We start from the raw sequence: 12,744 nt of genomic DNA, 5'->3' as shown, positions 1-12,744 counted from the left end.
GAACAGACATTCAACCAGGAGCTGAGTGGAGGTAGGAGCTCAAACGGGCGTAGAGGGGTCCCGCCTTCCCTTGAGTTCTGACGACTCAGAAAAAGGCGTTATGTAAGTCTGAGCCACCACTTTATTCCAACATCGTCTCCAGTTGAAGGTGTTACTGTTTAAGGTATAGCTCCGATATCCGGCTTTTCGAAGGGAATGAAAACCAGTCAAGATATGGAACGTTTACCACATTTCCAGAAGTCAATAAAGCCTCACTACTTGCAATCACATGAAAGTTGACCTATGCTCAGCACATTAGATGGATAATTGACATCCGCACAATTCCCCGCTCTAGATCTGCACATAATACCAGCCTAGGGCGTCGGCAGAGGAGGTCCGGGGCCCCAGGTCTCTGATAGCAATCTAGCGAACCAGGCCTCCCGTCCTGATAAGGCCTGAAGATCCCCTCGACATTAACCAACAGCAGTGTGTGAAAAGGGTCTAGAATCAACCTTGGCTAGGATTCGAGCTGCAATCTTATCCGTGTGCATGGTACTGAAGGATCCCCATCCGTGCTTCTTGTGGCGCCTGAAGATTGTCATTCGGGCTGTATTGTTTGGTCCATGTTGCATGTCTTAGTCCAGGTGTATGGACGGCACATCTGAACCTTATCGGGCTACATTTCTAGCGTCGTGGAAAGATAACGCAGCCTTGTATTTGCTTTATCAGTATGTGTCTTTTTCGGTGGTCTTATAAGCAGCATAGGAGGTTGTAGCAGAAGTCATGCTCTATCTAATGTATTTACTACCCACTGGAGTTACGCATTTGTGTCTACCTTAGTATTTTGGCCACTCAAATTAAACTTTCGTGTGCAGCCAGCCACCAACGGGTCAAAGAATCGAGAACAGGTTTTATTGCCTTTAGGGGTCCTTGTTCCGAGATTGTGGCTGCTGGACCGAAATTCAGCTTCGTTGACGCTCAGCGAATGAACCGAAATTTAGTCGTTATTCCGAGACATCTTACCGTCCGCCTGACACAACCTAGCAGGATGCTCACTAGACAGGTATCTTTGTAGCATGAGACGTACCGACGGTCTATCCGGTGTTGTAGATTATACTTACTAAGTACGTTGACTCTTCTAAACACTAGGCCCAGCTCATTTCCGATTCAGAACTACCAAGTGATAGTTCAGGATTTGGAGCATCACCGGAGAAAAGCGTGTTAGCAAGTGAAGATACTTATGCAGGTTTGATAGGCACTAGTAGGGTTTCACAGAATGGTATGCAATCCACTTCATATGAATGCTTTTAACAGTGGTGATACATACAAGGTACATCCGGCTGTCTACCGTATACTCTAAAAGGTGGTATATTACACAGGCACGCCATCTGCCCAGCCAAAACTCTTCCCAACCGTCATCCCGGCATCAAAAATTTACTATACCTACATAAACGCTTTTTATTTAACCTCGTCCCAAGTACCAGTTATGAGCCAATTGGTTGGTCAAGTAACTGAAAGGTGTAGGAACCTCGGCCATTCCCTTTCGTGCCACAGGGTGGCGGAGATAAACTGCAGCGCAGATGTTGGGGTTGACTTCGAGGTAGCGAGGGATGAAAGCAAAGGCGGACATGAATGGGCGAGGGCGCCAGGGAGTAACGTAGGGTTTCGAGTGATCGATGGGGTTCTCGGAGTCGTTCTTGAGGATGTAGACCAGTTTGCGAATTTCCTCGTTGGTCAGGTTCTCAGTAGCCAGAATGTTCATGGCCCGATCCCTGTCCTCCTTACTTGTGAGACCCTCAAGACCCTCCTCGAGGACCTTTTTCCTGAATTCCGACTTCTTGGCCTGTGCCTGCTTCTTTTTCGTGGCCTTGTCGTCAGCCGAAGTCTCTGTCTCGGCCGATGCCTCAGCAGGGGCTGGGTCGGCCTTGCGGAAAGCTTCCACGGTGTCAAGCTTGTTAATTTGAGATTGAACTTGCTCAAGGAGCTCTCGTGCATCGAGCTCGCGGCCCGGACGGAGAGAGAGAAGACGCTGGGCAGTGTCTCGGAACAACCGCAGATCCTTCTTCTGCTTAGCCGATAGCTGTTTCATGTCGCCCTTTAGAATTTCTCGGGCTGTTAGACGAAGGTTCTTGATGCGATGCATTTGCACCTCACGCTCAACACCTTTGCGTGAACCTTTTCCAAGCTTTGCCTCGGCAGACTCAGCCTCTTCTCCTTCTTTAGCAGCCACAGCATCCAGAATCTTTGAACGCTTCTTAAGACCTTGCTGTCTGACAGCCTCCTCTTGCTGGTCGAGCATTTCCTTCGTGCGATCCTCCGTTTCAGCATTGGGCTTCTTCTGCTCGCCAGTTCCGTACAAAACCTTCTCGACCTCAACTTGGAACATGTCACCGGGGTTCAATGCGTATGACGGGTGAACCATCTATAGAATGTCAGACCCATGGCCAATTTAAGAGTCCTGTGTGACCTACCTTCTTGCCGTTGACCTTTACAGCACCGTGAATGATAAACTGACGAGCCTGTCGTACACTGCTGGCGAACATGGCACGGAACACGGCTGTATCCAGTCTTCGCTCCAGAGGTGCAAAGGTCATTTGCATATAGGGTGTCATGTTCTGGAAATGCTCAGACAGCATCTCATTGACATCACCGAAGCCACGGCTTCGCTGAGCCGGATGGGAAGGAGGGCGAGCTGCAGTGCTGGGTCCAGGCACTTTAGAGTAAGACTCGGCGGTCACCTTGGATGTCGACAAGCCCGAACCACGACCAGCGGCTTGCTCGGCACCATCGTTGGCGGCAAGGTACTCGGGGGGAAGATCGACGGCGGATTGAAGTCGTCGTGAAAATAGTCGCACCCACTTCTTCTCGGAAACATGCTCGCCGTGGTAACCTCGGGTTTTCGACTTGGCTGCCCACTTCTGCTGGAAGAATGTCGCTCGGCCCTTGACTGGTGGCTCACGGCCGGTCGCACGAGCAATATTAAACAAGTTGTACTTGTTCCATGATTGCCTGAGTTTCTATATCGTATGTCGGTTAGCAAGGGAAAATTCGCCTCGCGGGGTTCGACCCATTGGAAATAGGTCAATTGAGGGAGCTTATTAGCATACCGGCCTGGTAAGACTGTAATACTTCGTAGGCCGACGCATATTGGCAGATTGAGGCCCACGGTGCTGGGAACTGGCTCGTCGTGATTATGCTGTTGGAGCCAAATTTTTGGCTTCAATTCGACTCGCCCACCGGATTATCACGGGTCCGGCCATGGAGGTTCAAAATGCAAGTCACTCGGCTGACATAATCGTACTGACGCCAAATAGTGGGGTTCAATTAACTTCCACGGCGAGACGCGACTCAATTAAACCCGACGCGTCGCTCACCTGGAGACGCCCTGGAGATTAATTCAGTCCCACCCTCAGCACTATCATCTTGACAATTCTTTAGTATCAAGGTTTGGCACTGCTCTTCTTCGTCTAAATAGGGTTTTCAATATGCTTTCAGCGTCCTCGCCCGTTGATTTTCCTCGTTCTCCTCCGACGAAGCGATCTAAACCCCACGACCATGACCCTCCAAAACCAAAAGCTCGAGGTCCATTCCTCGTCGAGGACGACGATTCCGATTCCGATGACAACGAGGAAGCTCCAGACTCTACCCGTACAACAAAACGTCTTATGACCGAAGATCCACGAGTAAAGCCTTCAGAAATAACATCGCAAAACGAGCATCCAATTGTTAATCTTGTTGATTCCGAACGAAACGAAGACACCCCCGATGTACAAATTCAAGAACCAGTGCGCCTCAGCCATAGACCGATCTTTACAGGTTCTTCTATCTTTGGTAGCCTCGTGCCAGAACTTTTCACTGCGACAGCTTGCAATGGTAAAGCCAAGACAATTAAGGAACGCAAGACAACCTCTGCACCTACATATGAGGCGATGGTTGCAGCTCGGTCAAAAACGAAGGAAGGACGAGCGAAACGAAGTTATTACGGGATTGACATCCACAATCTTATGAGTGCTGCCTCTGCTGAGATCGAGAGTAAAAAGCAAGCGCCACCAGAGCCTGAACTCCCAGTACGATCGATCGAACCTCAAGTTCCAGGAGGTAAAAGACAGAAGCGGACACTTTTATGGACGGAAAAATATCGAGCTCGGAGCTTCCTAGACTTGTGTGGCGACGATCGCACCAATCGACTGGTCTTGAAGTGGTTGAAGAAATGGGATCCTGTAGTGTTCCCAGGAGCATCAAGATCACAGCCCATAATCTCAAGACGGCCAGGCGCAAAGCAACAGGAAGAGGAAGAGAAGCCTCACAGGAAGATCCTTATGCTGACAGGGCCTCCTGGATTGGGAAAGACAACTTTGGCGCATGTTTGTGCTAGACAAGCAGGGTACGAAGTTATGGAAATCAATGCTAGTGATGACAGAAGTCGTGACGTTGTCAAAAACCGCATCCGCACAAGTTTGGGAACGGAAAGCGTCAAGACAGTCAGCAATACCAAAGACGCCAATGGTCCACAAAAGCTAGCCAAACCAGCTTGCGTTGTGGTGGACGAAGTGGACGGTGTCGTCTCAGGCTCAGGGGCCTCGGGTGAAGGTGGTTTTGTCAAGGCCTTAATAGACCTGGTGCTACTGGACCAAAAGAATGAGTCGGGCAACACGTCTTCCAACAACTTTGGAAATAAGAAAAAGAAAAAGGGCGACGACTTCAGACTATTGCGCCCTCTAGTTCTTATTTGCAACGACGTGTATGCCCCGGCTCTCCGACCACTCCGACAGTCCAACTTGGCTGAGATCATCCATGTTGGCAAGCCTACCATGGACTCAGTTGTCAACAGACTAAGTAAGGTCTTTGAGAATGAAGGCATTCCTTGCGACAAAGACGCTGCTCGAAAGATCTGTGAGGCTGCTTGGGGCATGACAAGCGGCATTGATTCAAAACGGGGAGCTGAGAGCACAGTTGAGGGTGATCTTCGCGGTGTTATGGTGGTTGGCGAATGGGTCGCTGGCCGATTTCGGGCATCTGCATCAAATGGCACAACCCGTCTCACTCGGCAATGGCTAGAGCGCAATGTGCTCCAGGATCTTACCAGTGGCTCTGGTGGTGGTCGTGGTCTAGGCCGTGGCAGTGTCAAGGATATTGTTTCAAGACTCTTCCAAGAAGGAGGTGGTTTTCCCAAGCAGGCTATGGATTTCTCACAAACCAAAACTCAGCACGAACAACCACAGTCTGAGCTTGGCTTCGGAGAGGTCCGAAAGAAACATGCCATGGAGCGACTTCGACAAATGATCGACACAAGCGGCGAAATCAGCCACATCATGACTGAGGTGTTCGCCGAGTATCCAAATCGTGACTTCAATGATGATCTTTACCTCACCAAACCTGACCAAGCATACGAATGGATGCATTTCCATGACACTTGCCAATCTCGTCTTTATGCCAGTCAAGAATGGGAGTTGGCGCAATATCTCAGTCAACCCGTGCTAGCGTGCCATCATCTCTTCGCTTCTCCCAAACGATACTTCCCTGGCATGGGTTACGATCGCAGATGGGGTGGTGATGCTGAGGATGACTCTCCTCCGATGCCCTTCTCTGGCCCTCGCGCTGACTATCAAGCCTTTGAAGCAGAGCGTCAGAACAGATCCCAACTTCAGGCATTGCAAGCTCAACTTCCACCCACATTGATGCGATCGTTCCGCAGTGCCGAAGAGGTTTCTGCAGAGTTTCTCCCATACCTCGCGCGCATCGTGTCTCCGGATGTCAAGCCTGTTGTCGTGGGAGGCAGTCAGGGCTCTACGGCCAGTGTGCGCAAAGACTCTGAGCGTGCTATGGTTAAACGTGCCGCTGAAGCCCTCGCCGAGGTTGGCATTGAGTTGCAAAAGGGAAGAATTGAGAGTGATTCACTGGTCAATCGAACACCACAATATGTGTACCGCTTGGAACCGTAAGTTTACATATATCTTTTCCAAATGATCGTAACTGACTTTATCACAGGGATCTCGATGTTTTGTCCACATTTGAGACAGGTGCATCACTACTTCTACCCTCTGGAGCACCTACGCGATATGCTGTTCGCCAAGTTCTTGACCAGGAATTGAAGCGAACACTCATAGAGCGGGAAGCTATTGCTCGGCAGGCTCGCTTCCAAGCTGGCAACCCTCTTGGGCACGTTGAGACGCTCAACACCGACAAGATTATGAATGCGAAGAAACTCGCGCTCGCCGGAGATGCAGAGGATCCAACGCTCATCAAGCGTGATTTCTTCGGTCGCATCATTGAGGCACGACCACTGGCTGAAGTCACTGGAAACACTCAACAACAAGCGAAGAAGGAAGGAAAGGAGCGCAAGGTGTGGGTGACATATCATGAAGGATTAAATAATGCTGTGAGAAAGCCGATGTCCCTGCAAGAATTTATGAAAGGTCTGTAAGAATAGGGTTTTGGTTGAAGAGTAATGAATTAGATATGTTGCATAGCGAGGTTAGATTTATCAATATTTTTGTTTATACAATTCGACGCTCATCTTATCAAGTCAGTGCAGTCTAAGCCCGACTCTACATATATCGACATGAAAAATGCCCAGACACAACTCCTTTATCAACAAAGCACAAGTCTTCTACAGCTTCGCTTTGGGGGCATCTTGGTTGGGCCCAGCCTTGGGTCTCTGCGCAGGCACAGCCAAAGGATCGTACACAGTAGACGACAGGTTATCCGATGGCACATTAGAGTGCTGGAACAAGCTTCGAAGATCGAGCATACCAGGATGTAGATCCTCGATCTTGCTCGCTCCGATAAGTCGCATGTTCATCTCAAGTTCATCCTTGAGCAGCTGCATAGCGCGAGCAACACCAGCCTCACCATAAGCACTCATGGCGTAGAGGAAAGGTCGTCCAATACCGACACCACGAGCGCCGAGGCAGAGCGCCTTGAGGATATCAGTTCCGCGACGAATGCCGCCATCGATGAAGATCTCGATCTTGTTCTCAAGGCCGCGCTCGCGAAGAACGGGCATGGTCTCAGCGAGGACTTCAATAGCGGATCGCGCAAACTCGAGCTGGCGACCACCATGGTTGGAGAGAACGACACCCTGGCAGCCGTAGTCAATTGCCTTGAGAACATCCTCAACGCGCTGGACACCCTTGAGGATTATGGGCATGGAGGTAATGCTCTGGAACCAAGCGATGTCCTTCCAGCTCAGCGCAGGGTCGATAAAGGTTGAAATAGCTCGCGCGGCACCCTGACTGTTATCCGTATCGGTACCCTCCTGAACATGCGATCCAGGATCGGTGAACTTGGATCGCATATCCTTCTCACGACGACCAAGCTGTGGCGCATCGACAGTGATGAAAAGACCCTTACAACCACGCTTCTCAGCATGCTGGACGATCTTCTTGGTGATAGCGCGATCCTTGTTGACGTAGAGCTGTAGCCACTGAACCTGGTCGCCAGCACTAGCATCCACGATTTCATCGAATGAGCAAGATGCGAGGGTGGGAATCATCTGGATGATGTTGTGCTTGGCTGCGGCGCGGGTGAGAACGACTTCACCTTCTGGGTTACCCAGTTTGCCGAGGGCTGTGGCTGTCACGTAGACTGGGATGTCAGTTTTTGTGCCGAGCATTGTGGTTGAGAAATCAATGTGTTCAACGTCAACGAGAATTTGAGGACGGAACCAAATGCGGTGGAATGCGCTGTGGTTCTCTCGCATTGTCTGCCAAACGTTAGCAACTCCATCACCTTGCAATTGAAGTCAACGTACAATCTCATCATCAGCAGCACTTGAGTAGTATCCCCACGCAGTCTTGCTCATGACGCGCCTAGCGACAGCCTCAAAGTCGAAGAGGTTGTAGCATTGTGACAAAAGAGGCTTTTGCTCAACGCGCTCAAGACGCTCCTCCTCCTCAGGGTCTGCCTCCTTGGTTTCCTGCTGGACGGTGCCCATGTCGACGGGACCAAGATGCTTGGAGGCATCGAGGTACTTGTCTAGAGTGTCGGGAGGGTGAATTGGTTCATATTCTTTGGTAGCATCTTTGCCCTGTGTTGTGTTAGATAATGCTTGTGAAATTCAATGCGATTAACATACAGCGTACTTGAGGATAATCTTCTTGCCTCCAGGATGCTCTGTAAACTGTCAGTCATGTTCAAACATCCCCCAATTTCCCAGTAATTCTTACCTGGTAGGAACTCTGTAACATCGTATGCTTTACCCTATGACAACACTCAAGTCAGTCAAAAGTCGGTAAGTCGCCACATATTGTTGTTTCATACATGAACAATGACCCAGCATGAATCAGCGCTGTTATGCTCAGCAACCTCGCCGCCCTTCAGCACCATCTTGACGATTTATATGATTGTGAAGTATAAAAATGCGATTGAGTTTATTGCAATTGCGAAAGAGCACAAGATATTGGTCGCGTTGCCTTTTGTCCGAAGATGAATGACGAAATAGGTTCTTGATCGACAGGGTATAGTCTAAGTCTTGTGAGATGTTACCCGAAATATGACTCAGTTAAACCAGAGTCAGAAATATAAATAATTGAGAAATAGACCAGAGGGACCAGAGCAGTATAAGAAATATGAGAGATACAAAAAGGTAAAAAAGAATGTCTCGTCTCGACGCGCCGGAGACTTGACCGGATACTCAGGGAACGACGCGGAAATGGATCCGACCGGTTCGGAAGGGATCAGTTCAACCTCTCAACTGGTTTCTGCGGGGAAATTCTCCATAAATTCTCATCAACAGCCTCTAAGAAGGCCTGTATTACTTGCAACCTTCACAAAAAAGTTATAGCGTCTAATTCTAGTTGGGGTTGACGGTTCGGGCAATCGGGGTAAAATGGTGCGGAGACTACTGCGTAGCCTCTTGAGCAAGTACCGTTCAGGCCATATTTAGCCGCGACGACAACCTCGGCAGAAAGCGTGGCGAGCTTCTTCTCTTATCGTCATGTACTGGAGGGCCTCATATAATTACGATAAGATCAAAAATGTTTTTATGAAAATCATGTCTATTGCTATACTCTTCAACCCAGCTCCTATTGTTGCTGTTGCTATTGCAATGTGCTAATTCAACATAGCTTTTCCACGGTACCCTGGTCCTTCTCTTCGGTTTAGACAATATCATAGCCAGATGATTCTCCAAACTCGTCCCTAGAGTCTACTCCTTGCTTTTCCCTTCCAATTATTTCCATGCATTCAAGCCAGCCCAGGGATCATTTTGCTGTTGCTGTTGTTGTTGCTGTTGCGGCGGCTGAGGATGGGCGCTATGTGGATAAGCACTGTTTGGATGCGCGCTGTTAGGTTGGTTGCCATAATGGAATGTCTGCTGAGGCCCCAGTGGTGGTGGTCCAGGTGGAGGAGGAGGAGGCACAAATCCGGGCGGTACGTAGCCTCCTTGTGTCTGCGGTGTCGATGACGCTCCATACCCGCCGAACGATTGGGTTTGTCCAAATGATGTCTGGTTTGGAGGTGGCGATGCGGGGCCCCGATAACCTCCAAGGTTGAACGACGTTTGGTTCGGGGGAGGCGATGTAGGTCCTGGTGTACGTCCATACTGGCTAGGGTTATATGTAGGCTGGACGAAAGTATTGATAGGAGGCGGTACAAATGACTGCGTAGTTGTTGTTGGCGGTGGTGAAAAGTTCTGGTAAGCTTGTTGTTGACCCAGCGGCTGCTGTTGAGGTGGTGGTGAGTTCGGCTGCTGATATTGCCCTTGGTAATTGGTCTGAGGGTATCGAGGAGCTTGACTCTGCTGGTACTGCGCTGGAGGTGTTGGTCGATTTTGCTGAGGTTGCGGTGATGACTTGTTGGGGTCTATCGACATTCGATCCATGAGCCCTTTAAGTCTCTCGCGTTCCATCTCAGCATGTGAGTTCTTGTTCGATGATCTTTCCTGCTCAATCTGGTTGAGCAATTGCGCTCCTTCTGATCTACGGTTGTTGACGAAGCTATCGACGTTCTTCTCCAAGCTCTCCACTGTCTCGCGCATCTCCGCATACCAGTTCTTGGCACTTTGCAAACCTGCAACCAGATCAAGAAACTCCTGATAAGCTCGCTTATATCGGTTGATGACTGACGATCGTTGTCGCTGAATAGCCTCATATTTGGTCTGTTCTGACTGAACTCGCTTGTCTTGCAACAGTCTGTTAAAGGTGCCTGTCAATTCCTTCATCAAAGCAGACTGCTTGTGGTTGGCTTGTAGAAGTCGGTTTTGATGAGGTCGGAACTTTTCCAATTCCTGCTCGAACAACTGTTGCTCGTAGTTGGATATCGACTTCTTGTTCAAAATAAGAATTTGTGAGATATCATCGTTGTGAGCCTAGCGAGGTTAGTTCGAAGTCCTGACTGAGTGTTCCTAATTTCACTCACCTTCTCTTTCAGATCCTTCAACACTTGATTGCGTTCTCGCTTAATGAGGTTCAGCTTCTTGAGGATATCTTCCACTCTGTTGATTTGATCCACCACGCTTGGTCCTTCGTCGAAATCATCGTCCAAAAGATTGGGTTCAATGCCAGCCGGGCTAGTAGCATTACTGCTTCTTGCTCGTGCCTGTGCCACAGCACGTTGGAAAAGCTGGTCAACTTCGCCCGATTTAGCAGCCCGTCGCATTTCGTCAAAGTCCATCTCATTCTGTCGCAATTTGCCCGCCAATTGGTTGTCACTCCTCGATGCTTCGTCCAAAGCCTCGCGATAGTGGCGGATATCGCCCCGTAATGTCGTTGTCAATCTAGAGCTTGGCTGCTGGGTCCAGTCGTTCTCATACTTGGAGCGCATTTTCTCACATACGCCCTCTTCCATGTCAAGTTGCTTCGTACTCTTGTCCAGAATTGAGAGAATAGAGTCCTTTTCGGTCTTCAATGAATCGAACAAAGTCACCGGGTTCTCCTGGTCGGAAACATCCTCACACCATTGTCGGAAGTCCTCATCGGGCAGAATGTCCTGGTCAAACCCACCCTTCAGAACTTGCAATGCACCTGGGAGCCTTAAATAGTCCAAACTGGCTGCCATCTCGCCATTGGCTGTGTCCACTCGCTCGGCCTCAGCCCGTACCAACTTAGCCTTCTCCTCATCGTATAAACTGGCCGATTCGGTGACGGCAAATGGCACGATCTTTGCAAACAGATCAGGTCCAGTAATGCGTTGAATGTCCTGGCCGGCATACAGTTCGCTGACGGGGATAGGCTTTGCGGCAGGAAGCTTCGCGACAGCTTCCAAACTCGCTTCAGCGGGTACTTCTTGATGGTAAATATAATCGTTATCCCTCAAGGCACTCTGTAGTTGGTTTGAAACTGTCGAGAGATGTCTCTTGGTCAATTCCTGGAGGAATCCTCCACAATCGGCGCTTAGGTTCGAGCTCATGGGAACAGAGTTAGGAAAACTCCTTGCAGTACGCTCGGCTTCCTTCGCTTGAGCCTCCGCAGCTTGTAGTCGTCCCACAGCAATACCATGCTGGCCCGCTTCGTCATCGGCTAGCGCCTGATAATATTGTGCCATGGAGTTGAGAAGGTTGGTTTTGATCTGGTAGCGTTAGTTTCAATGCTGGTACATAATCCAATTATGGTGACTCTATATACCTGGACCATCAATAACCAAACTTTCTCAAAGATGGCTTTGGTCACATTCTCTTGTACCCCTTCAAGAGCTTGGCTGTACAAGTAGCCAGCCTGGGAAGCCAATTTCGCAAGCAGTCCAATCTTCTTCTTATCGGCAACTTGCTTCTCAAGGAAGACTTCTTGGGCTTGCGCGAGCATGACATGGATCAAGGCTTTAACGGTCTCTCTGCTTAGATCGGAAGATGGCGCGTGAAGGAAGTTCTCGTTGATATAAGTGAACATGCCAGCAGAGGCTTGGAAGTTGTGGTATGCAGTCTTAAGAGCGGACTCGTCACCACGATCCTGGGCGGCAGCATGGCAGGATAGAACCGCGGAAATATTGAAGATGATGGAAGCCTTTTCAAAAGCGAGTGAATACTGAGCAGTAGACTTGTGAGTGAATGCATCGAACCTGAATATGACAAGGTTAGTGAGAGTCGGCGATGAGCCAGGCGTACTGTCCCATGCCAGGTGTGGACCTGGGGAGAACTAACCATGTGAAGGATATCTTGATGTGCTGCTCATCTACCGGGAATCGTAAATCGAGAAGCTCCAGTTGTCCATAGTAACGATAGAGCATATCCCTTCCAGACGTACTGTCCTTACCAGCACCTCTCACATCTTGTCTCAAGCGATTCAGCGTAGCGCATTCCTCTGCATAACGTTCGGGATCGTCACCATAAGTGTCGCGGATGTATCCTTTGAGAGGTTCAACCCAGTCGATCTCGTTAGTAGCCTTGAGAGGCACCGAGATCATCGGAGACTGCGCCATGACAGGCACTTAAAGGATAGGTAGCGTAGCGTATAGGCGCGTTCGGGAGAGCAATTGGTCGAGGCGGGTGAGAAAACAAGTGCGCTGGCGGAGAGCCAAGGGTTATGCAACGGTTTCGCGCGAAGGTGTCAGAGCTCCAAGCTTATCGGTTGCACAGATGCAGATGCAGCTAATGGTTGCAGAATATGTCGAATAAGATGACCCTGCGGAGGAAAAGACAGATCTGTCCTAGAGGGTCAAGATCGATTAACGACTGGCCGCGTGCAATGCGACCCGATTGATGTATTTGGCTCGAAGTGCGTGGCAGCGGCGGGATTAAGAGGCGGGTCGAATCGTCAGGCAATAAGTTGGGGGCCGTAGCGGGGGATAAGCTATGAAGCCAGTTAAGAGCTAGAAGTCCAGAGTCAAATA

At 49.7% G+C, this 12,744-nt stretch overlaps 4 protein-coding genes across 4 annotated transcripts; 1 reads left to right on the top strand and 3 right to left on the bottom strand.

Moving 5' to 3' along the window:
* Positions 1–1,225: 1,225 nt before the first annotated feature.
* Positions 1,226–3,200, bottom strand: B0J16DRAFT_339157 (uncharacterized protein). The gene is made up of 3 exons (XM_046127513.1): positions 3,087–3,200; positions 2,451–2,996; positions 1,226–2,401 (listed from the first exon to the last, which is right to left on the bottom strand). Exons 1-3 carry the CDS (start codon positions 3,123–3,125, stop codon positions 1,442–1,444), a joined length of 1,545 nt encoding a protein of 514 aa, XP_045985163.1. The 5' UTR covers positions 3,126–3,200; the 3' UTR covers positions 1,226–1,441.
* A 152-nt stretch (positions 3,201–3,352) lies between these two features.
* Positions 3,353–6,412, top strand: B0J16DRAFT_302931 (uncharacterized protein). Its single transcript, XM_046124656.1, has 2 exons — positions 3,353–5,917; positions 5,968–6,412. The coding sequence occupies exons 1-2, from the start codon at positions 3,465–3,467 to the stop codon at positions 6,401–6,403; spliced, it is 2,889 nt and encodes a 962-aa protein (XP_045985162.1). The 5' UTR covers positions 3,353–3,464; the 3' UTR covers positions 6,404–6,412.
* B0J16DRAFT_339154 (FMN-dependent dehydrogenase-domain-containing protein) lies at positions 6,413–8,559 on the bottom strand. The gene is made up of 5 exons (XM_046127512.1): positions 8,242–8,559; positions 8,148–8,181; positions 8,057–8,094; positions 7,733–8,008; positions 6,413–7,684 (listed from the first exon to the last, which is right to left on the bottom strand). Exons 1-5 carry the CDS (start codon positions 8,305–8,307, stop codon positions 6,590–6,592), a joined length of 1,509 nt encoding a protein of 502 aa, XP_045985161.1. The 5' UTR covers positions 8,308–8,559; the 3' UTR covers positions 6,413–6,589.
* Positions 8,560–9,151: 592 nt separating this feature from the next.
* Positions 9,152–12,333, bottom strand: B0J16DRAFT_355010 (vacuolar protein-sorting protein BRO1; the record flags this gene model as incomplete). The annotated part of the gene is made up of 4 exons (XM_046129401.1): positions 9,152–10,288; positions 10,339–11,487; positions 11,544–11,973; positions 12,056–12,333. 4 exons carry the CDS (start codon positions 12,331–12,333, stop codon positions 9,152–9,154), a joined length of 2,994 nt encoding a protein of 997 aa, XP_045985160.1.
* Between the last annotated feature and the right edge of the window lie 411 nt (positions 12,334–12,744).

The sequence above is a fragment of the Fusarium flagelliforme genome, assembly GCF_020744385.1.
Source record: "Fusarium flagelliforme strain FIESC 12 MPI-CAGE-AA-0113 chromosome Unknown B0J16scaffold_3, whole genome shotgun sequence".
Classification (NCBI taxonomy): Eukaryota; Fungi; Ascomycota; class Sordariomycetes; order Hypocreales; family Nectriaceae; genus Fusarium; species Fusarium flagelliforme.
This window is presented reverse-complemented; position numbering and strand designations above follow the sequence as displayed.